The sequence below is a fragment of the Artemia sp. Qi Xiang Cuo genome, chromosome 4 (genome assembly GCF_049724085.1).
Source record: "Artemia sp. Qi Xiang Cuo chromosome 4, ASM4972408v1, whole genome shotgun sequence".
NCBI lineage: Eukaryota > Metazoa > Arthropoda > Branchiopoda > Anostraca > Artemiidae > Artemia > Artemia sp. Qi Xiang Cuo.
Window position 1 is genome coordinate 53,759,628 of NC_142797.1, and position 26,052 is coordinate 53,785,679.

At 34.2% G+C, this 26,052-nt stretch overlaps 1 protein-coding gene across 1 annotated transcript in view; it reads left to right on the forward strand.

The window, feature by feature from the left end:
- Positions 1–26,052, forward strand: part of LOC148953232 (uncharacterized) — a 172,159-nt gene that overhangs the window by 103,017 nt on the left and 43,090 nt on the right. The window contains exon 3 of the mRNA XM_089087584.1: positions 13,032–13,187. Coding sequence (XP_088943710.1) covers positions 13,032–13,187 — 156 coding nt within the window. The remainder of the gene's footprint in view (positions 1–13,031; positions 13,188–26,052) is intronic.

A 26,052-nucleotide genomic window follows, 5' to 3' on the forward strand; every position in this document is an offset into this window, starting at 1 on the left:
TCGGGAGTGATTTCCCAATAGGTTTCATATTGATTTAGCGAGATTAGTGCAATACTCTCAGCTAATTGGTCGGCAAATGTACGCTCTAAACGCACACTCCCCGTTAGTACTATACTCATATCCTGGGTGCCAAACAATTCAAATACAATGATACCATGTGTTTTAGCAAACATTTCTTCGGTTATACCATTTTCAAATAGTTGTGAATCATGATCTAGGGTTTGCATGGTCAACACATACAATGTTCTATAGGATTTATCAAAAGATAGATTGTAGAGGGGGATACCGTTTACTTTGCCGACAAGAGATGGAAGCCCAAACATTTCAAATTTATGTGGGCCTCCAGTCCACAATCCTATTGCTCTAGCGTTTTTTACAAATCCCAAAGCGAGTTTTGACGGAATTTCGCCATTGATAAAGTATGAGTAGGTGAAGGTGCGTGACCCCATGGCAATATGATGTTGATTGGTGACTGTATGAAGAACAAGTAGTTTAATATTATTTCCACTTGCTCTCAGTTTTTCCACTGCCAAAGCAACAGAACTCATAACTTGTTGTTTGCGTACATGAAGTATTGCCGAAATGAGGGAGAGAGTTACATCCGGATTGGCAGCAAGTTCTTTTCTCAATATGAAATTGGATGGTGCAAGCGTCAATTTTATATCCACTTTAACATTGGGGGGGTAGCCATTGGGGTATATTAAATATTTCATGATATATTTTTCCAACTAGATGTAATTCACTAGTTGTAGCATTTTTAAGTGCATCTGTACTATCAGTATTAGTAATATATTCATATCAATTGGAGGTGCCTCTCAATTCCTTGTATGACTTGGGTGTCATCAACGTGAATTGCATACAGCTTGTATAATTTGGGAGATTGTTGCTTGTGCTCACCAGCGTACCATTGATGTAGACACTGATTTGACGAAATAAATTATGTAATATACAATTTTCATAGGATATTCCATCGGCAAGAATTGGCAATGTATTAGCGGATTTCCGGACTTTCACTCGTAAATCTATAAATGTCAAAGACATATCCATTAAGTAGTCTTCATTGGAATAAATTTGAAAATGGATATTATCGGAGAGGGGTTGTTGAGGATAAAATTGTTCATAGTATTCATGCTTGACACTCACATCAACATTTTCTGCATTGAATAGATTCAATGAGGAGGTGATTGAAGGTTGGGAATCCTTATGCGGTAGGTATGACATCTTAGGAAAAGAAATCTAGTTTCGATCTAACAATTCTCTTCCTGGGGCTTCTTCTTCTACTGTTTACAGTGCGTTTCGGCTTTTTCCTTCTTCTCTTTGACAAGGGTGATGTCTTAGGTTTCTGACCTGAGTAGAGACTGATGAGTGATGCATTGTTTCTCGACCTTTTTAAATCTTTTCCATTTTGTTTTAATCTCTCGCCAAGGGTTTGCGCACTGGACCTAAGATTTTCCGAAGCATTTGTTTTAAATCCTTGCCAGAGTCCCAATCGTATAGTTTAGAGGATGCAAAATCTGTCGCAGCCGGTATAATATATTTTCGAGCCAGCGGTAGTGCAGAGTGAAACAGCTTAGCTAACCAACTGCCAAGACCCTAGCCAGACATTGACGAGCGACCTTTGTAATATTCCATTCCATTGCCCTGTTGTCTTGGGCCAAGAGTATTAACATAGCAGTCAATATCAGGACAAATGAATACCACTTTTCCATTAGACATCTTGTTGTTGAACGATGGGTCGCAAATGGTATGTAATCACAGCCAAATCTTTTGTTATTACTAGGGGTCACCCATTTCGGTTCGTAGCGTTAACTGACAGAGTTCCAAATAGGAAGTGTTTACGGGAATATACTGAAGATGCTTTATATTGTAGTGATGAATATGTTCTTAATTGGTTTTTCGTTCAAGAACTCGTAGGAGGGGAACATTGCTATTGCCAACCCGAGATGTTTCCACAAATGAAGAATAGAGAAATATACAAGTGTCTGTGGAGAAGGCATGCAGGTAGTCAGCAAAAATGAAATTAGCGTTTCCAGCAGTTTTACTGTTGATTATATTGAGCTTAAAGCCAAGAACATCTTTTAGATTATCATTGCGAATAACCTTTTCATTGGCAATAGGTGAACTAATGTATATCTTGCCCTCCTCCTTTGAATAGATGAAATGAAAAGCTCCCTTTTTACGAGCGGAAATTTTTTTATTAATAGAACAACATAAATCATTCATACAGGTGACTGCTTCATAGGGTAATTCAATATATGGATAATCCATCCAATTGATCTTTTGAATTTGTTCTTGATCACCTGAGGGTGGCGGCGGCCAATCATAGGGTCTAATTTTTATTTCATATTTACGATCTTTTCTCAGCATGTCATATGTATTTTTGAGAATACAGTCGACAAGAGCCACTTCATACTTTCCATTGTCGTCGAATTTGATGGTTGGGGAGAGTTTCGTCCAAAAATCACTCGTTTCATTCAAATCATTGTAGAGAGGATCAGAAACATTAGACATGAAAGTCACATAGAAATCATTGGGCATTGTCAATATCTTCAACACTGACCCAAGAATCAAAATCAGAATTGTATCCTAGCCAGCGAACAAGCAACTGTCTCTTGCCCCTACGAGTACGACTATTTAATATCTTTTCAATTGGATAAATTACACTGGTGTTTCTAACTTTTTTGTAGTTCCTATTCATAAAAACTGCCAAGAATCTCATCATCTTTGGTGTCTTGCAGTCGATATGTCGTGGGTGTAGTGTCTAGGATTTTGGACACTTTAAAAAGTTCAGTGCTCCATAAATACTTCCCCTTTACAAAAATATTGGTGGTTTTATTAATTGGAACAGTATCACCAACATTGAATTTCTTCTTTTTCTTCTTCTCAATACCGTTGGAATATTGCTTTAGAAAAATATCAAATGTATTTTCACTGCAATGAATTTCCCGAGGGCTTGAGTTGGACAGGGATCGATGGGGTCAATGGTTATATATTCCCATGATTTTTTCTAAATCATAAATAAAAGCACCAGTATTTTTCAGTGTACAATATCTTGAAATTAATAAACGAATCGTTCTTATCAATCGTTCAGCCAATGCAGCCTTTATTGGGCTGTGACTATGATAAAGTGTTGTATTATATTTCAATAGAACCTTTTATACATGAGGATTCATAAATTCGCTACCGCGATCTGATTGAATTTTTCTATAACAATCCTGTTCAAGAATACTTTCTAAGGCATGAGCAACTTCAACACCCCTCTTTGATTGCAATGGAATGGCATGGGCATAGCGACTAAAGACACTGATTGCCACTAGAATATATTTGTAGGGTGCATTGTGAGGCCGTTGAATCGCATCTAAAGTTAAAAGATCAGTTTACATTATATGCAGAGGGAAAAAGGATTTAGTTTGTCAATATTGTTTGCAAGGAAGCCTGCGATTCTGATGCAGTATGTAACTCGGTTCATTCTGTAGATACTCTTTTGCTTTTTTTAATGTGCTGACAGAGGCAACTTTAGAAAGCGTTTTAGGGGAACTTAAACTTCCCGCTTCACCAATATTTTCATAGATATGCTTCAGGACTTCAACCATTTTGAACGCAAACATGTAGTTTAATGTCCAATTCCCTTTTGCATAATGGAGGGTGATTCAATCCGTCTTCACTTTTGACTAGCAGCCACAGGTGTTATAAAATCATTGCTGCTGCTGCTGCTAGTATTTTCCAATATTGAATCATCTTCTTTTTTAAATGGTGGCATTGGTGTTGTTGGAGGACTATATTCTCTTAGTTTCTTTAGAATTTGCTTATTGCTAATAAGACTTTTGGGGAAGTTTGATGCATTTAGAAAGGCGTATAGATTATTGTCAAAAGATAAAAGTCCTTTACGATTCGTCACCATATCACAAATTAAATCAACTAGATTATAACTTTTTCCCTGAATTATAATTCGTTTCCCTGCTCTGTCAACTTGAACTTGATCACTAGCAGTTTCCAACATGAGATATATTAATACTCTTTTAATCTGTTCTCGATAGGTCACTGGGAATAGGTTTCCAATTATTGACACTATGGAATTCAATTCCTTCTCCTTTGATTGCACTGCAGCAGAATTTTGAGATGTTTCCCGTTTAGAGGGATCTGTGACGGCGATGGTGGCGGGTCTCTCACATTAAGGTCTATGTTTTTCCACACGTCGCAATGCATCTTGAAGTAAAACTAGCTTTTTATCATCAGCAATATTCTCATCATTCATGAATTTGCTTAGATTGTCTTCAAAATGTTCGACGGGTGAGAGGGAAAGTTCAAATGGCGTCAATTTATAGGGTTTAGCCATTCTCTAGAGAAGACTGTTTACAAGTCCTGTAATGATTGACAGTAAAATGTAAAAAGCTACCACCCGTTTGAACGAGATATTTCCTTTTAGAAATTTTCTCCTTGTTTTTGCAAACCAAGGCACGTACAGTGGAACGATGTTTCTTTGTCTGTTGTCTAACACCTTCTGACGAGTGTACATTGCCCTCAGTTAAATTTAAACAAAGTTCAGATATTAGATTAATGAAATGATTGTCAACACCATGTTTGAGTATGGCCTTCCTGAGTGGAGGTTTTGAAGTACCTAAAACGGAAAATAAATTCCGTTGTTCTTGTAGTTTCTTAAATGTCATAATGGCCAATAATAGACTTTTCTACTGTTCACCGGAAGATATACAGTAATTTCGTTGTCAAAAATATCTGTGACGACACGTAGATCCTCGGGTGTGCTCTGATTAAGATCTAGCAAAATGTAGCCGTAGGGCTTATTTGTCGCCTGAGTGTACGCTGACAGCAGAAATTTGGGGATGCCTGGATATATTTGCTTATTGAGAGTTATTACCGAGCTAAAATCACGAACAACTCGGTAGATAATATAGATGGTGCAATTCAAAGCAAGGGTTCTCATACATTTGCTCTGATGAAACAGATTGTGTAGAAATAGGGCTATGGAAATGTTTTCATGATGAGAGCGAACGGTAAACAGCTATAGCATTTCCTGAGAGAACTTTTCAATTGATTCAGCCAAATCATCAATAATCAGCCACGAGTTTGGTTCAATACTATTGAAAAAATCAAGTCCCCGTATGAATTGTATTGGTATGGATGTGGTAATAGCTTTTATTTCATCATAGGATTCCTGCGAAATACTATAGCAATAATAAATTTTCATTGGTTTTTCCAAAAACATTTGATTACAATTTCGAATTATTTTAGCTATAAGTGTCGTTTTCCCAGACATTGATGGGCCGCACAGAAACGACCTGAATGGTGTTTTAAATTAATACATTCTGCTTCTGCTGTTGACCACAGTCGGGCTACAACTAACTGTAAACCATACTTGTTAAATGAATAAATAATAATAATTTTCCCATACATCTATCTACGTGTACGATTAACATCAAAAACAATATTTCATTCATTTATTGACATAAAAACACTTGTTCAACAAGAACAAAAACTCTATTTGTTCAAACAAGAAAAAATAAAAAAACACTTCTGTTCAACAAGAACAACAACAACTCTATTAAAACAACATTTACTAAGATAAAAAAAACACTACTGTTCAACAAGAACAACACACACACTATATGTACAACAATAACATTTATTGTCATAAAAAAACTTTTTGCCCAGCATCACTTTTTGTCCAGCGTCACTATTTGTAGACACACACACATTTTTGTAGAATAGCACTATTTGTACAACAACACTTAAAAAAACAAGAACTTAAAATAGCACAGTTGAACATTATGAATTTAATACCCTCCTCCCCCTCCGGACCGAAGGCCGGCCGCGGGCAGGACCCCCCGGTCCCCGGGAACCGCGGGCCGAAAGCCGGCCGCGGGTGGGAACCCCCATCCCCCGGGACCGTGTGGAGGGTGGAACTGTATACAATAGTTGCCATCACTGCTGCTGCTGCAGGTTGGGTTAGGTTAGGTTTGAGCATTTAATTCATGAAAGGTTTGGGTTAGGTGAGGTTAATTTATTAGGTGAGGTTTAGGTTACTTTTGGGTTAATTTAATTTATCCAGACCAAGTTGAATGCGATAATCCATACCTTCAACCCGGTCTGAAATTCTATAGTGGCCATGGGGGAGTGCACTTACACCATTCTCGAGCAAAAAAACTTTGTTGGATATACATGACATTGCATTCTTTTACACTCTTACAGTATAATTTTTATACTGTAGAGAGCGAATTTCAAGCACTTGTGCTATCGGCACTAGACTACTCTCTACACAGTCTCTTTACACACTTATGTTGAAATTGTTCTTTACAGAATGTGTAGGCATCCCTTTACACGCCTGCTTTACATCCCTGTTATGAGTTTCAGCTCAATAAACTTTAGGACCCAGGAAAACCCCCTTGGATATCAAATTACTCCTCGTCTCTGATTTTAACATGAGTAGTTGGTTGGGGGCCTGATGTTTCACCAACTCGGGGTAGAGGGACGGATTCCAGTTAGTGAAATCCATCCGCGAGCTGATGTGTTCCCCATTTTCTAAATCCCCCTATAAATCCCCGGTTTTTACTTTTAACAGCAGAGAATCTGTATCCCCATAGTAAACTTGAACCTCCCCCTCCCTTGGCCTTTGTACCTTGCACAAATTGTAAAAAAAACGACAACATGAGCTTTTTGGAAATTTCAAGTACTGAACTACCTCCTGCTATATTCTTGTTCAGAACCACGTTTCTCTTTTTCCTGTGTAGAAGAACCATGCTCGCCTCTATGCTCGTGAACGATGTGAAATTAGGGTCAGCAATAATTTGTGCACACTCTTGAGGGTCAGTTACGACGTCGCAACGAGATCTGTTGCGTACGCTTTCACACATTTTTCCAAAGGCTGAATTTAGAATGAGCTTGTACATTTCCTTCTCTACTTTAGTGTTTGCCCGAGAGCGTTTATCAACAAAGGTGTCGATAAACGTCTTTAAATAAGGTTTTCTCTTTAGGGTCCAGATCTGCAATCAGTTTCTGCTTAGAGGGGCTACAATGCATCCCCATATCCTCAACCAAGGATCGATTGTGTGGACTCAGTGAGTCCCTGGTCACTGGTCGATTCATAAAGGGGAAAACAAAATCTCTGACTGAATCATGAAGTGCCAATGGAATGTGTCCATCAATTTCAAAGAACCATCCTTTTGGCCCATTGTCCTCGACGGTGTGAATGTCGGGGAACTCACAAGGATTCTCAAGCCATTTATAGTTCCTACACGGCAAAGAGTAGTGAGACATTGCCGAGGGGTACAATAAGTTCATGTCCAAGAAAACTTTATTTGACTTTACACCGGTGCTGTTTTGCCCGCTTGGATCTGTTGTCAAAACGTGTCCCCATGAAAAACGTACCCAGCCCTCATTAATCTTTCTACAAAAAGGTGTTGATCTACATCAGTGATCAAACCCATTTCTTCCCTACTAATTTTTAAAATCAAGCCCATCACAAAATGTGGCGTGGAAAAATAATATCCTATATCTAGTACAAACTCTGAATAGATTTGATCTGTGTTCTTGCAGACAATATCTAACAGAGTTAAAACATCACCGGCCAAGTACAGTCTACAATAGTCCCACCCATTTTTACATTTCCCCTTAGCCCGCACCTTTATTGCATATTCATATTCCTCGGCTATTCATTCACTGTTGGTGAGTGAATTAAAGAAAGCTTCAATTGAAGATAGTTTCTCCTCGCTTAAGCAAGCGCCAGAACAGTAATAGTTGTATGCATTTACACCTTTACAGGTCAATAGGTCATACATTTCACTGTCTGGAAAGTGCTGTTTAAGCAAAGGAAAACTTCCAAAATTGTAATTTTTTGCACTTGAATCAATTGACTCAATGCCTTGGGGAAAAAACTAAAAGAATCTAAAAACCTGATTTTATTCAGGCACGTATGCCCGTTATTTACTACCTGCCATTTCAACTCGAGAAGCACTAGCTTCTCTGCTATTTTGGGGATGATGTTATAGGTAAATGAATTATAACCCATGGACTATCTACTCCCCCTACCTCCCTGTGCATACGTGCCAATGCCGGTAAAATACATTTTAAATCAAAATTTGAATTATGAATAAAAACTGGAATAAAAAACTACTGGCTTACATTCACGTTGCATGATCGATGTGCTACCCTTCTAAAATTACTACCCCCAGAGGATATTTCCTGCCACACGTGATCATGATCTCTGACTTTCCCCTTCCCCCTCTTTTCCCTTTAGTCCCCTTCCCCTTATCCTCCTCTTCGAACTCCTCCTTACAAACCAAGCATATTTTTGATTTTTAATCGCGAGTCGATCCTCTGCAGACAAAAACATAGGGAAATGTGTGTTCCTCAAACAAAAAATAGTTCCATTAGCGGTTCGAATTAATTTGATAATTGCCTTGACCAGTAACTATCCCTTATCCAACGTGTCGACTATTTCTAACAACTGCATGCCCTTAAAATTTTCTCTTTGCGCGTGGGCGTAGGAGACTACAAGGGCTCGATGTTCTTTGATTCGATTCAAAAATCGAGGATCGTTCACTTCCACTAGCTTCGCCTCATAATCAAAAGAGATTTTATTGTTCTGGAGGAGGGTATTTTGAAAATTTTTACAGCGTAAAATGGCTCTATCCCCCGAAACCGTATCCACTGACTGATAGCCATGCCGTCTACAATGCTTCATATGATTTTGTAATTTTAAATCACTAAGAAATCGAGACAGGCATGTCGGACAGTAGAAACGTACCCCTATTTTCTTACCCCCCCCCCCCTGAACTCTACTGATGTCTGTAATTGGGTTGAAATGGCCAATTGCATTGGGGTCACTAGGTGGTGTGTAAAACAACCAAACCCAGCTCTTCACCAATTCAATTGACGGGTCCCTTACTGGGAACACCACCCCCTTCTTTTTAGAACGAACCCCATCCTCAAATTTAGTTTCATATTGAACCACAGTAACGCCGATATTTAAATGGGCGTTGGCTCTTTCAAAAGTATCAAAGGACCTGACCGTTACTGAGCATTTTCCCTCTAAACAAGAAAAATCTACAGTGGGAAAATCGGACCCCACCTTCCAATGCACAGCCCAATATTCTAAATTTTTCTTTGTAGCGCCATCTTTCAATGGTTGGAAAGCTGAAATGAGGAAAGCGTACTTGAAACATTTTTGGCCTGTTTCAAAACAGATTCGCTGAACACCTCTGCAACCCTCTAAATCTGGATTACATTTTAAAATTATTGCCCTCTCAGAAGCCCATCCCCTCTTAAAATAAAATCTTTTTTAAATTTACAAATATTAACTCTTAAATTTTCAACAAAAGGAACTACAGACCCGCTACCCTTTTCATTATAATTTTCGAGATGGGTAATAATGTGGTTATCCAATCCATAAAAACCCCCTCAAAGTTTTATAATTGCGAATAGAGCACCCGCATTTTACTACGTACATAATAATCATAAACATCGCTTTTACCCTCATTTAAATAAAATACCTTCAAAACAATTGAAACCTTAATTGAATCCCAACCTCCCCACAACTGAATCTGCTTTTCTAATAGTGCGTGAATTCTATTTACATATTCATAGAAAATTGCTATAGGGTCAAATACAAAATTACCCCCCATAAGCGAATTAAAAGGGTCCCCAAAAGTTGCAGTGTAAACGACAATCGTATTTAAAATTGAATTTGACAGTTGAAAGTCAGAGAATGTTATAAATTGGGTATTGTAACCCCCTCCCCCTCCCACTCTTGTATATTATCACCTCCCCTCCCCCACATTGTTCAAAAATAAAGTTGTTCGAAGCCACTTCATTAGTTTGAAGTGGAAGTATGAAATCAGTGGGGGGAGGGTTCCCTGTTAATTCATTGGCAAAATCCACTAAAAGCTGTAAAGTGTTTGAACTCAAGTCCCCCTGCTCAACTGTGCTATTATCAACATTAAAATAATCAGTTAACAAATCGTCAATATTATCTGGTATTTCCAGTTAATTACCATTCCAGGGTGAATTGTTTGAGAGCTCCAGAGCGCGTTTTCTCCTTCTCCAACTGATGAGGATGATGATGGCGAATAAGGTACCAACACAACCTATAAAAGAAAATAGCTCATTTTCAAAGTGTCTAAATCACCCTATTTTTAAAATTGGATTATTATTTAAAACACGCTTAGTAGCATTTGGTTCCCTACTCTATATATTCTGAAAGTTCCAACTTAATACAATCTAAAAGATGACATAGTTGGTTTTGATTTTGTTCAAACAACCCCTCAAAAAAAATTTCATATTAATACTCTCTCTGCTTTGAAAAAAAAACCGGGGTCTTTACTTGGTATCCTATCCCTTTCAGAAAATCTCCTCTCATTCCGATAGAAAATTGTTTTATAGAGAATTTAGCTGGCTGTATGCATGCACTTGACCTGATTCAAAAGGGGGAACTCTATATTTCCTTTGGGAGAAAAATGCCTTTTAATATCTCTGACACGCTTTTACTGTGTTAAAAAATGGTAAAAATGCTTACATTTGTATATTCCGGCTGCAGTTGAGTGCCAGATGGACCTGGTAAAGCATGATGGGGGGAAGACGGGCTGGTGACGTCACGCTCTTGCAAAGCTGGACCGGAGAGTACATGGACTTGTGCAGCCAGGCCAGTGACGGCACGGACTTGTGCAGAAAATAACTTAGTTTTGGAAATAACTCGTTTCCCTCTTACATACGTTTCTCTCTTTACCCATTTCCCTTTTGCAGACAATTGGTTCCCATCTTTCAGACAACATAGAATTACGGAAAGCAATGAAACCACACAAGTTTAATTAACAATAATCTCTTTCCACGCGAAGTTTTTCTATGAAGCTCCCCTCTTATAAGAGGATTAAAGCCACACGGTTTTGACTAGACCGCATAGAGAGCACATTCTATTTTGATGATTTTAAATGCATGATTGTAAAATGGCATTTTTTGTGTAAAAGAATTATTTCTAATGAATGAATTAAAGTCGTAAGCAGGGGGGAAGGGAGGATAGGGTTTACGTAATGGAAAAAGAGCGTATTTTATGCTTTCTATCGAGTTAGAAAGTATCTATCGAGCTTCTATCGAGAGTTTCTATCGAAACTTAGAAACTTAGTATCGAAACTTAGAAGTTTCTATCGAGCTCCACTATATAATTAACATTATATAGTGGAGTTTTTATTGTGCGGGGGGGGGGGTTGTACCCTGAATTTGAATTTACTGTAGGGGTGACTATGTAAAATGATTTTATTTGGAAATAAACTAGGAATATTTACTTAACAGAACTCGCATTATAAATCGATGTATCCAAGGTTTCCAACTCATCAACAATCATTGCTCTATTCTTGGTGTCTTAAAAATTTATGATAGTTTAATCACAACGCATGTCCTTTATATACAAAATCTCACGGGCAAATTTTGATCTAATGGTAAACATTATGTAAACGACTCCCTGATTGGCTTAGAAAAAGACACGTGATCCTCTTCCGTTAGAATCAATAATTCACCGTCTTTACTTATGTAATCAATATCTCAGAGATCTACTTCCCCTCTTGTCCTAGTCGATTATGTAATCAATTTATCAGAAATCCACTTCCCCCTCAAGTCGATCAACACATCTCTTCCCGTCAATGCGCATGTGCAAACTTTGCCCCGGAGTCATTACACCTAGAAACAACAAATAAAACGACCTTGAAAAAGGGGACATTGACCCCATTAGACTCGATCAATAATCCTTGAATAAATTATGTAAGCTTGGCGTTAGACTCAATTGTAGATGGCAGCAGTGGTTTGCGCCCGGGAGTCAAAAGGGCTTCCCTACTGTCAAAGTTATGTGTTTTTGCATATGTTCAAGTCAAACTGGGGACGACTTTGAATATTTGACAGATCTTTTTCTAAGTTTCCCAGTTTTGATTTTTTCTTCAATAGTTTCCTTATAAATTTTTCTCTTTTTTAAGACTTAACTTATAATTTATTATATGTATTTTCCCGTGGCAAAAACGTTTAGATTGGTGTTAGATAGTAATCGTTAGATTATTTTTTTGTTTTTGGCCAATCGCAAATTTTCTGTATGGCCTTATGTGCCTCTCTTTACGCTGAGAATTTTTATCCCTAAAAATCTCTGGCAATCGGATAAACTTTAAAAATGTGTCTACTTGTCATTTAGTGAAGGGTTTCAACAATGTCAAAAGTAACTTTTACTAGACAACGTGAAAGCTTTTATTTTAGTAAATTAAATTTTTTCAGGGAAAACGGTAAATATTTTCTCTTTGGTCGTAGGAAAATTTTGCCCCAATGGCAGCCATGGTCTGGCTATTCACTTGTTATCAACGATAAAGAAAAAATAGAGCCCAGATATGGTGAGTGGTGTGCATATTCAACAATATTAAATAAATATCTTATTTGGGTAAAGGGAGAAACAGCTAGAAAAAATGTGGTTTCTCCCTCCAAGAAAAGATGGAGCAAGAGAAGAGGAAAGTCTTAATCGAGTAGTTTTTAATATCCCAAAACGAATAGAAACGTTTCAGCTTTTGAATAATAAATGTACTTTAATTCAACTCAATTTTACTGCCTTCTTCCTAAATACTATTTATTTTCTATATAAAAAAAAGTCAAAAGATAGCAAAAACAATTATATTTAGCAACTTTTCTAGCATATGAATGCTATGCTATTACCAGAACCAAGGCCGTGCCCAGAGGAGGGGTTAGGGAGTTTTGATCCCCCCCCCCCCCAAAAAAAAATGTTTGTCCGACTCGTAAAAACGTAACAACAATGGATATAAACAAACTTTGTATGCATTTTTTTAGTTTTTTTCTGTGTAACCCCCCCCTCCGAATATTTTTTAGTAAAACCCCCTCCAAAAAAAAAAATTCTGGGTACAGCCTTGACCAGAACCGTCACTGTTTACCTATTCTTTTTTAATAGCTCCCTCTATCCATGAACCAAAATAATTTGGCCACTAAAGTACATAAAACGAAAATGAATCGACTCATTTAACTATTAGGGTACCTTTCAGATGACGAGCAACATCATCCAAATCCGGTTGAAAAGGCTCCAGAGCTTATAGGTTCGTATGAACCAGACATTGGAAAAGGTCCCATTTTTGATGACGAAGTTATGATTGTCAAGGACGACAGAATATTTAGGACAGGAAGATCAGACTTTTTTTCTGGTATTCGTTCTTTTTTTTGTGCCTTCTTCAAAGCTTTTTTTTAAACGAAAAGGCTAAACTGTGTATTTGGTACTTATTCATTACACGAACCCCACGAAACAAGTCAAGTTAGGTTAATTCTAATGAAATAAAATAAAATACGATGAATATATAATAGTTTATAGACCCCCCGAGCCTCCAAAGGCCCCCGAACCTTCCAAGCCCCCAAAGTACCCCCCGGGTCCCCAAAGGCCCCCCGCGCCCCCAAAGCCCCACCGAGCCCCTCCCTTCATCCCTCCCTTATTGAACTTTTGTAAGTTTTTTCGGACTGAATTTCTTAGACTTAGAAATTATCCAACATTTTTCCGGTTTTTTCTTTAACCCATTGGCATAGAGTTATAGCCCAGAGTCTTAGCTTAGTATTATTTAGAGTTGAAGTTTACTTTAGTTTTAGTTAAGAGTTTAGAGTTTTAGCTTAGAGTCTTAGCTCAGAGTTTTTGTTAGAGTTCTTGTTTAGTTTAGTTTTAGTTAAGAGTTTAGAGTTTTTAGATTAGAGTCTTAGCTTAGATTTTTTGTTGAAGTTCTAGTTTAGTTTAGTTTTAGTTAATAGTTTAGAGTTTTACCTTAGAGTCCTAGGTTAGATTTTTAGTTAGAGTTGAAGTTTAAATTAGTAATTGTTAAGAGTTCAGAGTTTTAGCTTAGAGTCTTACCTTAGAGTTTTAGTTAAAGTTGTAGTTTTAGTTAAGTTTTATTTTAGAGTTTCGAGTTCTAGCCTAGTGTCTTAGCTTAGAGTTTTGTTGAAGTTCTAGTTTAGTTTAGTTTTAGTTATGAGTTTAGAGTTTTACCTTAGAGTCTTAGCTTAGAGTTATTGTTAGAGTTCTAGTTTAGTTTAGTTATAGTTAAGTGTTTGGAGTTTTACCTTAGAGTCTTACCTTAAAGTTTTAGTTAGAGTCGAAGTTAACTTTAGTTTTAGTTAAGAGTTTAGAGTTTTAGCTTAGAGTCTTAGCTTAGATTTTTTGTTAGATTTCTAGTTTAGTTTATTAATATTTAATAGTTTAGAGTTTTTAGCTTAGAGTCTTAGCTTAGTGTTTTTGTTGAAGTTCTAGTTTAGTTTAGTTTTAGTTAAGAGTTTAGAGTTTTAGCTTAGAGTCTTAAAATAGAGTTTTAGTTAGAGTTGAAGTTTAGTTTAGTAATAGTTAAGAGTTTAGAGTTTTATCTTAGAGTCTTAACTTAGAGTTTTAGTTAGAGTTAAGTTTAGTTTTAGTTAAGAGTTTAGAGTTTTACCTTAGAGTCTTAGCTTAGAGTTTTAGTTAGAGTTGAAGTTTAGTTTAGTTATAGTTAAGAGTTTATAGTTTTAGCTTATAGTCTTAGCTTAGAGTTTTAGTTAAAGTTGTATTTTTATTTAAGATTTAGTTCCTTAAGTTTTTTAGTTTCTCCTCATATTTCCGATATAATAATCAATTTTTCACCCAAATTAGGGGTTTACCCATGGGTACAAGTCTTTCACCATTTTTGGCAACTTTTTATATGGAATTCATGGAAATCTCTGCTCTGGAAAATTTTCCGATAAAACACCGTTTCTGGGGTAGGTTTGTCGATGATGTTATTTCTCTGTGGGAGCATGGAGGAGAGTCACTTGACTCCTTCTTAACTCATCTAAACACTTTGGACTCTAGCCTTCAGTTCACTATAGAACTAGAACATAACCACAAACTTCCTTTCCTAGATGTTTTAATTTTCAATAAGTCTCCTGGCCTTGAATTTTCTATTTATAGAAAGCCTACGCATAACGATAGGTATTTGCATTTTTCCTCCAACCACTCTCCCTGCATAAAAAGAGGAGTTGTTATTTCTTTGGTTGACCGAGTAATAAGAATATGCTCAGAGCCTCACATAGACTCAGAGTTGAACTATATTAAGGACATTTTATTTTGCAATGGCTACCCTATAAAATTACTTGAGACAATTAGAGACAGAAGACGAAAAAAGGCAGAGGGGAGGGCATCAGGTCCACAAGCCCCAACAGATACCGTCCCATTGGTGGATGATAAGAAACTTTTCACTGTTCTACCCTACATTCCAAAATTGAGTGACAAATTGAAAAGAATCCTTAAAAAACATAAACTTAGCGTCGCCTTTAAAAATTCAAATATTACACAGAACTTTTTTAACAACGGCAAAGATAAAACCAACCCCATTCTGGGTAGTGGTGTTTATAGAATTCCTTGTTCTTGAGGCTGTTTTTATGTTGGTAGAACCCAACAGCAATTGGGGGAGAGGTTATCTGAGCACAAGTCCTCAATCGACAAGGCAATGAGGTTACGCCAAAGGCCTGAGGTTTTTGATTCCGCCTTGGCGCAACATGTGTACGAGAATCCAAACCATTTCATTTTGTTTGACGAGGCCTCTATCGTTGCCCCCGTTAAAGGTCTCACGCAAGTTTTCAGGGAGGCAGTTGAAATAAAAAAGCACATTCACCAAAAGGTAGCTCTCAATAGAGACACTGGAGAAATTTTTCTAAGTCCCATTTATGACAAAATTATTAATTCTGATTGTTTTTACATACATCCACAAAGTTAGATTGTGCAATCGAATAGAGTCTCCGATAACGATCAAACTGGAAAGCGATCAGCCTTTAAAAGTGCTTTACGCAAAATGAAATTCTGAAATGCCATTTAGACTTGTGTTTTTTATTCAGTTACCCTTTCACTGTTACTAGGAAACGGTCGTCCAATTTTAGTTTGGTGTTTTTATTTTAAGGTTTGGTTTTTATATTTTTATCAGTTTTATTCTGCACTGAGGACGGTCAAGCGGAGGTCTTGACCGAAATATTTGCATAATTTTTCAATTTTTCACTGGCTGTTAATTGTCCTCGTTTCCTTCCTTCGCGATTTTTCGTTTAGTTTGGAGTTCTAGTTTAGTTTTAGTTAAGAGTTTAGAGTTTTACCTTAGAGTCTTAGCTTAGAGTTTTAGTTAGAGTTGAAGTTTAGTTATAGTTAAGAATTTAGAGTTTTAGCTTGGAGTCTTAGCTAAGAGTGTTAGTTAGAGTTGAAGTTTAGTTTAGTTATAGTTAAGAGTTTAGAATTTTAGCCTAGAGTCTTAGCTTAGAGTTTAGTTAGAGTTCTAGTTTAGTTTAGTTTTAGTTAAGAGTTTAGAGTTTTAGCTTAGAGTGTTAGCTTAGAGTTTTAGTTAGAGTTGAAGTTTAGTTTAGTTATAGTTAAGAATTTAGAGTTTTAGTTTAGCTTAGTTTTACTTTATAGTTTTAGCCTAGTTTCCTAGCTTTTATTTTAGTTATAGTTTAATTAAAGTTTGGCTTTAGTTAACAATTTGGATTTTTATCTTTGAGTCTTAGCTTAGAGTTTTAGTTAGAGTTGAAGTTTAGTTTATTTTTAGTTAAGAGTATAGAGTTTTATATTGGAGTAATAGAATAGAGTTTTACTTAAAGTTGTATTTTAGTTAATTTTAGTTAAGAGTTTAGAGTTTTTGCCTAGAGTCTTAGCTTAGAGTCTTAGCTTAGAGTTTTTGTTGAAGTTCTAGTTTACTTTAGTTTTAGTTAAGAGTTTTACCTTAGAGTCTTAGCTTAGAGTCTTAGCTTAGAGTTTTTTTGAAGTTATAGTTTAGTTTAGTTTTAGTTAAGAGTTTAGAGTTTTAGCTTAGAGTCTTAAATTAGTGTTTTAGTTAGAGTTGAAGTTTAGTTTAGTAATAGTTTATAGTTTAGAGTTTTATATTAGAGTCTTAACTTAGAGTTTTTGTTAGAGTTAAAGTTTAGTTTTAGTTAAGAGTTTAGAGTTTTACCTTATAGTCTTAGCTTAGAGTTTTAGTTAGAGTTGAAGTTTAGTTTAGTTATAGTTAAGAGTTTAGAGTTTTAGCTTAGAGTCTTAGCTTAGAGTTTAGTTACAGTTCTAGTTTAGTTTAGTTATAGTTAAGAGTTTAGAGTTTTAGCTTCGAGTGTTAGCTTAGAGTTTTAGTTAGAGTTGAAGTTTAGTTTAGTTATAGTTAAGAATTTAGAGTTTTAGTTTAGCTTAGTTTTACGTTATAGTTTTAGCTTAGAGTCTTAGCTTAGAGTTTAGTTAGAGTTGAAGTTTAGTTTAGTTATAGTTAAGATTTTGGAGTTTTAGCTTAGAGTCTTAGCTTAGAGTTTTAGTTAGAGTTGAAGTTTAGTTTAGTTATAGTTAAGAGTTTAGAGTTTTAGCTTAGAGTTTTTGTTAGAGTTCTAGTTTAGTTTAGATTTAGTTAAGAGTTTAGAGTTTTAGCTTAGACTCTTAGCTTAGAGTTTTAGTTAGAGTTGAATTTTAGTTTAGTAATAGTTAAGAGTTTAGAGTTTTAGCCTAGAGTCTTAGCTTAGGGTTATATTTAGAGTTGAAGTTTAGTTTAGTTATAGTTAAAAGTTTAGAGTTTTAGCTTAGAGTCTTAGCTTAAAGTTTTTGTTAAAGTTATAGTTTAGTTTTAGTTAAGAGTTTAGAGTTTTAACTTAAAGTCTTAGCTTAGAGTTTTTGTCAGAGTTGAAGTTTAGTTATAGTTAAGAATTTAGAGTTTTAGCATAGAGTCTTAGCTAAGAGTTTTAGTTAGAGTTGAAGTTAAGTTTAGTTATAGTTAAGAGTTGAGAGTTTTAGTATAGAGTCTTAGCTTAGAGTTTAGTCAGAGTTCTAGTTTAGTTTAGTTTTAGTTAGTGTTTAGAGTTCTAGCTTCGAGTGTTAGCTTAGAGTTTTAGTTAGAGTTGAAGTTTAGTTTAGTTATAGTTAAGAATTTAGAGTTTTAGCCTAGAGTCATAGCTTGGAACTTTAGTTAAAGTTGAAGTTTAGTTTAGTTATAGTTAAAAGTTTAGAGTTTTTAGCTTAGAGTCTTAGCTTAGAGTTTTTGTTAGAGTTCTAGTTTAGTTTTAGATGAGAGTTTAGAGTTTTACCTTGGAGTCTTAGCTTAGAGCTTTAGTTAGAGTTCTAGTTTAGCTTAGTTTTAGTTTTACTTAATAGTTTTAGCCTAGAGTCTTAGATTAGATCTTATCTAGTGTTGAATTTTAGTTTAGCTAAATTTAAGTATTTGGAGTTTTAGCTTTGAGTTTTAGCTTAGAGTTTTAGTTAGAGTTTAAGTTTAGTTTATTTATATTAAGAGTTTAGATTTTTATCTTATAGTCATAGCATAGAGTTTTAGTTAAACTTTTAGTTTAGTTAAGTTTTAGTTAAGAGTTTAGAGTTTTTGCCTAGAGTCTTAGCTTAGAGTCTTAGATTAGAGTTTTTGTTGAAGTTCTAGTTTAGTTTAGTTTTAGTTAAGAGTTTTACCTTAGAGTCTTAGTTTAGAGTTCTTTTTGAAGTTCTAGTTTAGTTTAGTTTTAGTTAAGAGTTTAGAATTTTACCTTAGAGTCTTAGCTTAGAGTTTTTGTTAGAGTTCTAGTTTAGTTTAGTTATAGTTAAGAATTTGGAGTTTTACCTTAGAGTCTTATCTTAGAGTTTTAGTTAGAGTTGAAGTTTACTTTAGTTTTAGTTAAGAGTTTAGAGTTTTAGCTTGAAGTATTAGATTAGAGTTTTGCTAGAGTTCTAGTTTAGTTTAGTATTAGTTAAGAGTTTAGAGTTTTTAGCTTAGAGTCTTAGCTTAGTATTTTTGTTGAAGTTCTAGTTTGGTTTAGTTTTAGTTAAAAGTTTAGAGTTTTAGCTTAGAGTCTTAGCATAGAGTTTTAGTTAGAATTGAAGTTTAGTTTAGTAATAGTTAAGAGTTTAGAGTTTTATCCTAGAGTCTTAACTTAGAGTTTTAGTTAGAGTTAAAGTTTAGTTTTAGTTAAGAGTTAAGAGTTTTACCTTATAGTCTTAGATTAGAGTTTTAGTTAGAGTTGAAGTTTATTTTAGTTATAGTTAAGAGTTTAGATTTTTAGCTTAGAGTCTTAGCTTAGAGTTTTTTTTAGAGTTCTAATTTAGTTTAGTTTTAGTTAATAGTTTAGAGTTTTTAGCTTAGAGTCTTAGCTTAGAGTTTTTGTTGAAGTTCTAGTTTAGTTTAGTTTTAGTTAAGAGTTTAGAGTTTTAGCTTAGACTCTTAGCTTAGAGTTTTAGTTAGAGTTGAATTTTAGTTTAGTTATAGTTAATAGTTTAGAGTTTTAGCATAGAGTCTTAGCTTGGAGTTTTAGTTAGAGTTGAAGTTTAGTTTAGTAATACTTAAGAATTTAGAGTTTTAGCTTAGAGTTTGTGTTAGAGTTCTAGTTTAGTTTTAGTTAAGAGTTTAAGGTTTTACCTTAGAGTCTTAGCTTAGAGTTTTAGTTAGAGTTGAAGTTTAGTTATAGTTAAGAATTTAGAGTTTTAGCTTAGAGTCTTAGCTTAGAGTTTTAGTTAGTGTTGAAGTTAAGTTTAGTTATAGTTAAGAGTTGAGAGTTTTAGCCTAAAGTCTTAGCGTAGAGTTTAGTTAGAGTTCTAGTTTAGTTTAGTTTTAGTTAAGAGTTTAGAGTTTTAGCTTCGAGTGTTAGCTTAGAGTTTTAGTTAGAGTTAAAGTTTAGTTTAGTTATAGTTAAGAATTTAGAGTTTTAGCCTAGAGTCCTAGCTTAGAGATTTAGTTAGAGTTGAAGTTTAGTTTAGTTATAGTTAAAAGTTTAAACTTTGTAGCTTAGAGTCTTAGCTTAGAGTTTTTGTTAGAGTTCTAGTTTAGTTTAATTTTAGTTAAGATGTTAGAGTTTTACCCTAGAGTCTTAGCTTAGAGTCTTAGTTAGAGTTCTAGTTTAGCTTAGTTTTAGTTTTACTTTATAGTTTTAGCTTAGAGTCTTAGCTTAGAGTTTAGTTAGAGTTGAAGTTTAGTTTAGTTATAGTTAAGAGTTTGGAGTTTTAGCTTTGAGTCTTAGATTAGAATTGTAGTTAGAGTTGAAGTTTAGTTTAGTTCTAGTTAAGAATTTGGAGTCTTAGCTTAGAATCACAGCTTAGAGTTTTAGTTAAAGTTGTAGTTTAGTTAAGTTGTAGTTAAGAGTTTAGATTTTTAGCCTAGAGTCATAGCCTATAGTCTTAGCTTAGATTTTTTGTTGAAGTTCTAGTTTACTTTAGTTTTAGTTTAGAGTTAAGAGTTATAGCCCAGAGTCTCATCTTATAGTTTTTGTTAGAGTTGCAGTTTAGTTTAGTTATAGATACGATTTTTGAGTTTTAACTTAGAGTCTTAGATCAGAGTTTTAGTTAGATTTGAAGTTTACTTTAGTTTTAGTTAAGAGTTTAGAGTTTTAGCTTAGAGTCTTAGCTTAGGGTTGTTGTTGAAGTTCTAGTTTAGTTATAGTTAAGAGTTTAGAATTTTTGCCTAGAGTCTTAGCTTAGAGTTTAGTTAGAGTTCTAGTATAGTTTAGTAATAATTAGAAGTTTAGAGTTTTAGCTTAGAGCCTTAGCTTAGAGTTTTAGTTAGAGTTCTAGTTTAGTTTAGTTTTAGTTAAGAATTTAGAGTTTTACCTTAGAGTCTAAGCTTAGAGCTTTAGTTAAGAGTTGAAGTTTAGTTTAGTTATAGCTAAGAGTTTAGAGTTTTTAGCTTAGAGTCTTAGCTTAGAGTTTTTTTTAGAGTTCTAGTTTTGTTTAGTTTAAATTAAGAGTTTAGAGTTTTAGCTTAGAATCATAGCTTAGAGGTTTACTTAAAGTTGTAGTTTAGTTAAGTTTTAGTTAAGATTTTAGAGTTTTTGCCTAGAGTCTTAGCTTAGAGTCTTAGCTTAGAGTTTTTGTTGAAGTTCTAGTTTACTTTAGTTTTAGTTAAGAGATTTACCTTAGAGTCTTAATTTAGAGTCTTAGCTTAGAGTTTTTTTTGAAGTTCTAGTTTAGTTTAGTTTTAGTTAAGAGTTTAGAGTTCTAGTTTAGAGTCTTAAAATAGAGTTTTAGTTAGAGTTGAAGTTTAGTTTAGTAATAGTTAAGAGTTTAGAGTTCTAGCTTAGAGTCTTAGCTTAGAGTTTTAGTTAGAGTTAAAGTTTAGTTTTAGTTAAGAGTTTTACCTTAGAGTCTTAGCTTAGAGTTTTAGTTACAGTTGAAGTTTAGTTTAGTTATAGTTAATTGTTTAGAGTTTTAGCTTAGAGTCTTACCTTATAGTTTTAGTTAGAGTTTTAGTATAGTTTATTTTTAATTAAGAGTTTAGAGTTTTTAGCTTAGAGTCTTAGCTTAGAGCTTTTGTTGAAGTTATAGTTTAGTTTATTTTTAGTTAAGAGTTTAGAGTTTTATCTTAGACTCTTAGCTTAGAGTTTTAGTTAGAGTTGAATTTTAGTTTAGTAATAGTTAAGAGTTTAGAGTTTTACCCAAGAATCTTAGCTTAGGGTCTTAGTTAGAGTTGAAGTTTAGTTTAGTAATACTTAAAAGTTTAGAGTTTTTAGCTTAGAGTCTTAGCTTAGAGTTTTTGTTAGAGCTCTAGTTTAGTTTTAGTTAAGAGTTTAGAGTTTTACCATAGAGTCTTAGCTTAGAGTTTTTATTAAAGTTATAGTTTAGTTAAGTTATATTTAAGAGTTTAGAGTTTTAGCTTAGAGTCATGGCTTAAAGGTTTTGTTGAAGTTCTAGTTTAGTTTAGTTTTAGTAAAGAGTTTAGAGTTTTAGGTTAGGCTCTTAGCTTAGAGTTTTAGTTAGAGTTGAATTTTAGTTTAGTAATAGTTAAGAGTTTAGAGTTTTAGCCTAGAGTCTTAGCTTAGAGTCATATTTAGAGTTGAAGTTTAGTTTAGTAATACTTAAGAGTTTAGAGTTTTTAGCTTAGAGTCTTAGCTTAAAGTTTTTGTTAGAGCTCTAGTTTAGTTTTAGTTAAGAGTTTAGAGTTTTACCTTAGAGTCTTAGCTTAGAGTTTTAGTTAGAGTTGAACTTTAGTTATAGTTAAGAATTTAGAGTTTTAGCTTAGAGTCTTAGCTAAGAGTTTTAGTTAGTGTTGAAGTTAAGTTTAGTTATAGTTAAGAGTTGAGAGTTTTAGCATAGAGTCTTAGCTTAGAGTTTAGTTAGAGTTCTAGTTTAGTTTAGTTTTAGTTATTAGTTTAGAGTTCTAGCTTCGAGTGTTAGCTTAGAGCTTTAGTTATAGTTGAAGTTTATTTTAGGTATAGTTAAGAGTTTGGAGTTTTACTTTAGAGTGTTAACTTAAAGCTTAAGTTACAGATAAATTTTAGTTTAGTTATAGTTAAAAGTTTAGAGTTTTTAGCTTAGAGTCTTAGCTTAGAATTTCAGTTAGGTTTCTAGTTTATTTTAGGTTTAAATAAGAGTTTATAGTTTTAGCTTATAGTCTTAGCTTAGAGTTTTAGTTAGAGTTCTAGTTTAGCTTAGTTTTAGTTTTACTTTATAGTTTTAGCTTAGAGTCTTAGCTTATAGTTTAGTTAGAGTTGAAGTTTAGTTTAGCTATAGTTAAGAGTTTGGAGTTTTAGCTTTGAGTCATAGCTTAGAGTTTTAGTTAGAGTTGAAGTTTAGTTTAGTTATAGTTAAGAATTTAGAGTTTTAGCTTATAGTAATAGCTTAGAGTTTTACTTAAAGTTGTAGTTTAGTTAAGTTTTAGTTAAGAGTTTTGAGTTTTTGCCTAGAGTCTTAGCTTAGAGTCTTAGCTTAGAGTTTTTGTTGAAGTTCTAGTTTACTTTAGTTTTAGTTAAGAGTTTTACCTTAGAGTCTTAGTTTAGAGTCAGAGCTTAGAGTTTTTTTTGAAGTTCTAGTTTAGTTTAGTTTTAGTTAAGAGTTTAGAATTTAACCTTAGAGTCTTAGCTTAGAGTTTTATTTAGAGTAGTAGTTTAGTTTAGTTATAGTTACTTGTTTGGAGTTTTAAATTAGAGTCTTAGCTCAGAGTTTTAGCTAGAGTCGAAGTTAACTTTAGTTTTATTCAAGAGTCTAGAGTTTTATACTATAGTCTTAGCTTAGAGTTTTGCTAGAGTTCTAGTTTAGTTTAGTAATAGTTAAGAGTTTGGAGTTTTTAGCTTAGAGTCTTAGCTTAGTATTTTTGTTGAAGTTCTAGTTTGGTTTAGTTTTAGTTAAGAGTTTAGAGTTTTAGCTTAGAGTCTTAGCATAGAGTTTTAGTTAGAGTTGAAGTTTAGTTTAGTAATAGTTAAGAGTTTAGAGTTTTATAATAGAGTCTTAACTCAGAGTTTTAGTTAGAGTTAACCTTAGAGTCTTTTAGAGTCCTTAGAGTCTAATAGTTAAGAGTTTGGAGTTTTTAGCTTAGAGTCTTAGCTTAGTATTTTTGTTGAAGTTCTAGTTTGGTTTAGTTTTAGTTAAGAGTTTAGAGTTTTAGCTTAGAGTCTTAGCATAGAGTTTTAGTTAGAGTTGAAGTTTAGTTTAGTAATAGTTAAGAGTTTAGAGTTTTATCATAGAGTCTTAACTTAGAGTTTTAGTTAGAGTTAAAGTTTAGTTTTAGTTAAGAGTTTTACATTAGAGTCTTAGATTAGAGTTTTAGTTACAGTTGAAGTTTAGTTTAGTTATAGTTAAGAGTTTAGAGTTTTAGCTTAGAGTCTTAGCTTAGAGTTTTTGTTAGAGTTCTAGTTTAGTTTGGTTATAGTTAAGAGTTTAGAGTTTTTAGCTTAGAGTCTTAGCTTAGAGTTTTTGTTGAAGTTCTAGTTTAGTTTAGTTTTAGTTAAGAGTTTAGAGTTTTAGCTTAGGCTCTTAGCTTAGAGTTTTAGTTAGAGTTGAATTTTAGTTTAGTAATAGTTAAGAGTTTAGAGTTTTAGCCTAGAGTCTTAGCTTAGAGTCATATTTAGAGTTGAAGTTTAGTTTAGTAATACTTAAGAGTTTAGAGTTTTTAGCTTAGAGTCTTAGCTTAGAGTTTTTGTTAGAGTTCTAAATAATTTCTGAGATCACACTGGCTAATCATGATAAACAAAAAATCGCGAAGAAAGGAAACGAGGACAATTTAAAAGCCAGTGAAAAAATTTAAAAATTATGCAAATATTTCGGTCAAGACTTCCGCTTGACCGTCCTGAGTGCAGAATAAAACTGATAAAAATGTAAAAACCAAACCTTAAAATAAAAACACCAAACTAAAATTGGACGACCCTTTCCTAGTAACGGTGAAAGGGTAACTGAATAAAAAAACAAGTCTAAATGGCATTTCAGAATTTAATTTTGCGTAAAGCACTTTTAAAGGCTGATCGCTTTCCAGTTTGATTGTTATCGGAGACTCTTTTCGATTGCACAATATAACTTTGTGGATGTATGTAAAAACGATCAGAATTAATAATTTTGTTATAAATGGGACCGATTTGGTTGACCGAGACCCTTTCCTAGTAACAGTGAAAGGGTAACTGAATAAAAAACACAAGTCTAAATGGCATTTCAGAATTTCATTTTGCGTAAAGCACTTTTAAAGGCTGATCGCTTTCCAGTTTGATTGTTATCGGAGACTCTATTCGATTGCACAATATAACTTTGTGGATGTATGTAAAAAGGATCAGAATTAATAATTTTGTCATAAATGGGACTTAGAAAAATTTCTCCAGTGTCTCTATTGAGAGCTACCTTTTGGTGAATGTGCTTTTTTATTTCAACTGCCTCCCTGAAAACTTGCGTGAGACCTTTAACGGGGGCAACGATAGAGGCCTCGTCAAACAAAAGGAAATGGTGTGGATTCTCGTACACATGTTGCGCCAAGGCGGAATCAAAAACCTCAGAAACTCAGATCACCTTGTTGAAAAATTAAAAGACATTGAAATAAAAAAAGATACAATTTTGGCCAGTTTCGATGCCATTTCTATATATACGTCTTGCGACATTAAAAAATGTGAACTAGCTCTTCGAAGGAAATTAGAAGATAATATTGGTCAAATAGACTACAAAACACTGGATATAGAAACTATTATGCGTCTCGTCCGTCTTTACAATAGTTCCTCCTCATATTTCCGATATAATAATCAATTTTTCACCCAAATTAGGGGTTTACCCATGGGTATAAGTCTTTCACCATTTTTGGCAACTTTTTATATGGAATTCATAGAAATCTCTGCTCTGGAAAATTTTCCGATAAAACACCGTTTCTGGGGTAGGTTTGTCGATGATGTTATTTCTCTGTGGGAGCATGGAGGAGGGAGTCACTTAACTCCTTCTTAACTCATCTAAACACTTTGGACTCTAACCTTCAGTTCACTATAGAACTAGAACATAACCACAAACTTCCTTTCCTAGATGTTTTAATTTTCAATAAGTCTCCTGGCCTTGAATTTTCTATTTATAGAAAGCCTACGCATAACGATAGGTATTTGCATTTTTCCTCCAACCACTCTCCCTGCATAAAAAGAGGAGTTGTTATTTCTTTGGTTAACCGAGTAATAAGAATATGCTCAGAGCCTCACATAGACTCAGAATTGAATTATATTAAGGACATTTTATTTTGCAATGGCTACCCTATAAAACTACTTGAGACCATTATAGACAGAAGACGAAAAAAGGCAGAGGGGAGGGCATCAGGTCCAAAAGCCCCAACAGATACCGTCCCATTGGTGGATGATAAGAAACTTTTCACTGTTCTACCCTACATTCCAAAATTGAGTGACAAATTGAAAAGAATCCTTAAAAAACATAAACTTAGCGTCGCCTTTAAAAATTCAAATATTACACAGAACTTTTTTAACAGCGGCAAAGATAAAACCAGTCCCATTCTGGGTAGTGGTGTTTATAGAATTCCTTATTCTTGTGGCTGTTTTTATGTTGGTAGAACCCAGCAGCAATTTGGGGAGAGGTTATCCGAACATAAGTCCTCAATCGAAAAGGCAATGAGGTTACGCCAAAGGCCTGAAGTTTTTGATTCTGCCTTGGCGCAACATGTGTACGAGAATCCACACCATTTCATTTTGTTTGACGAGGCCTCCATTGTTGCCCCCGTTAAAGGTCTCACGCAAGTATTCAGGGAGGCAGTTGAAATAAAAAAAGCACCTTAACCTAAAGGTAGCTCTTAATAGAGATACTAAAGAAATTTTTCTAAGTCCCATTTATGACAAAATTATTAATTCTGATCGTTT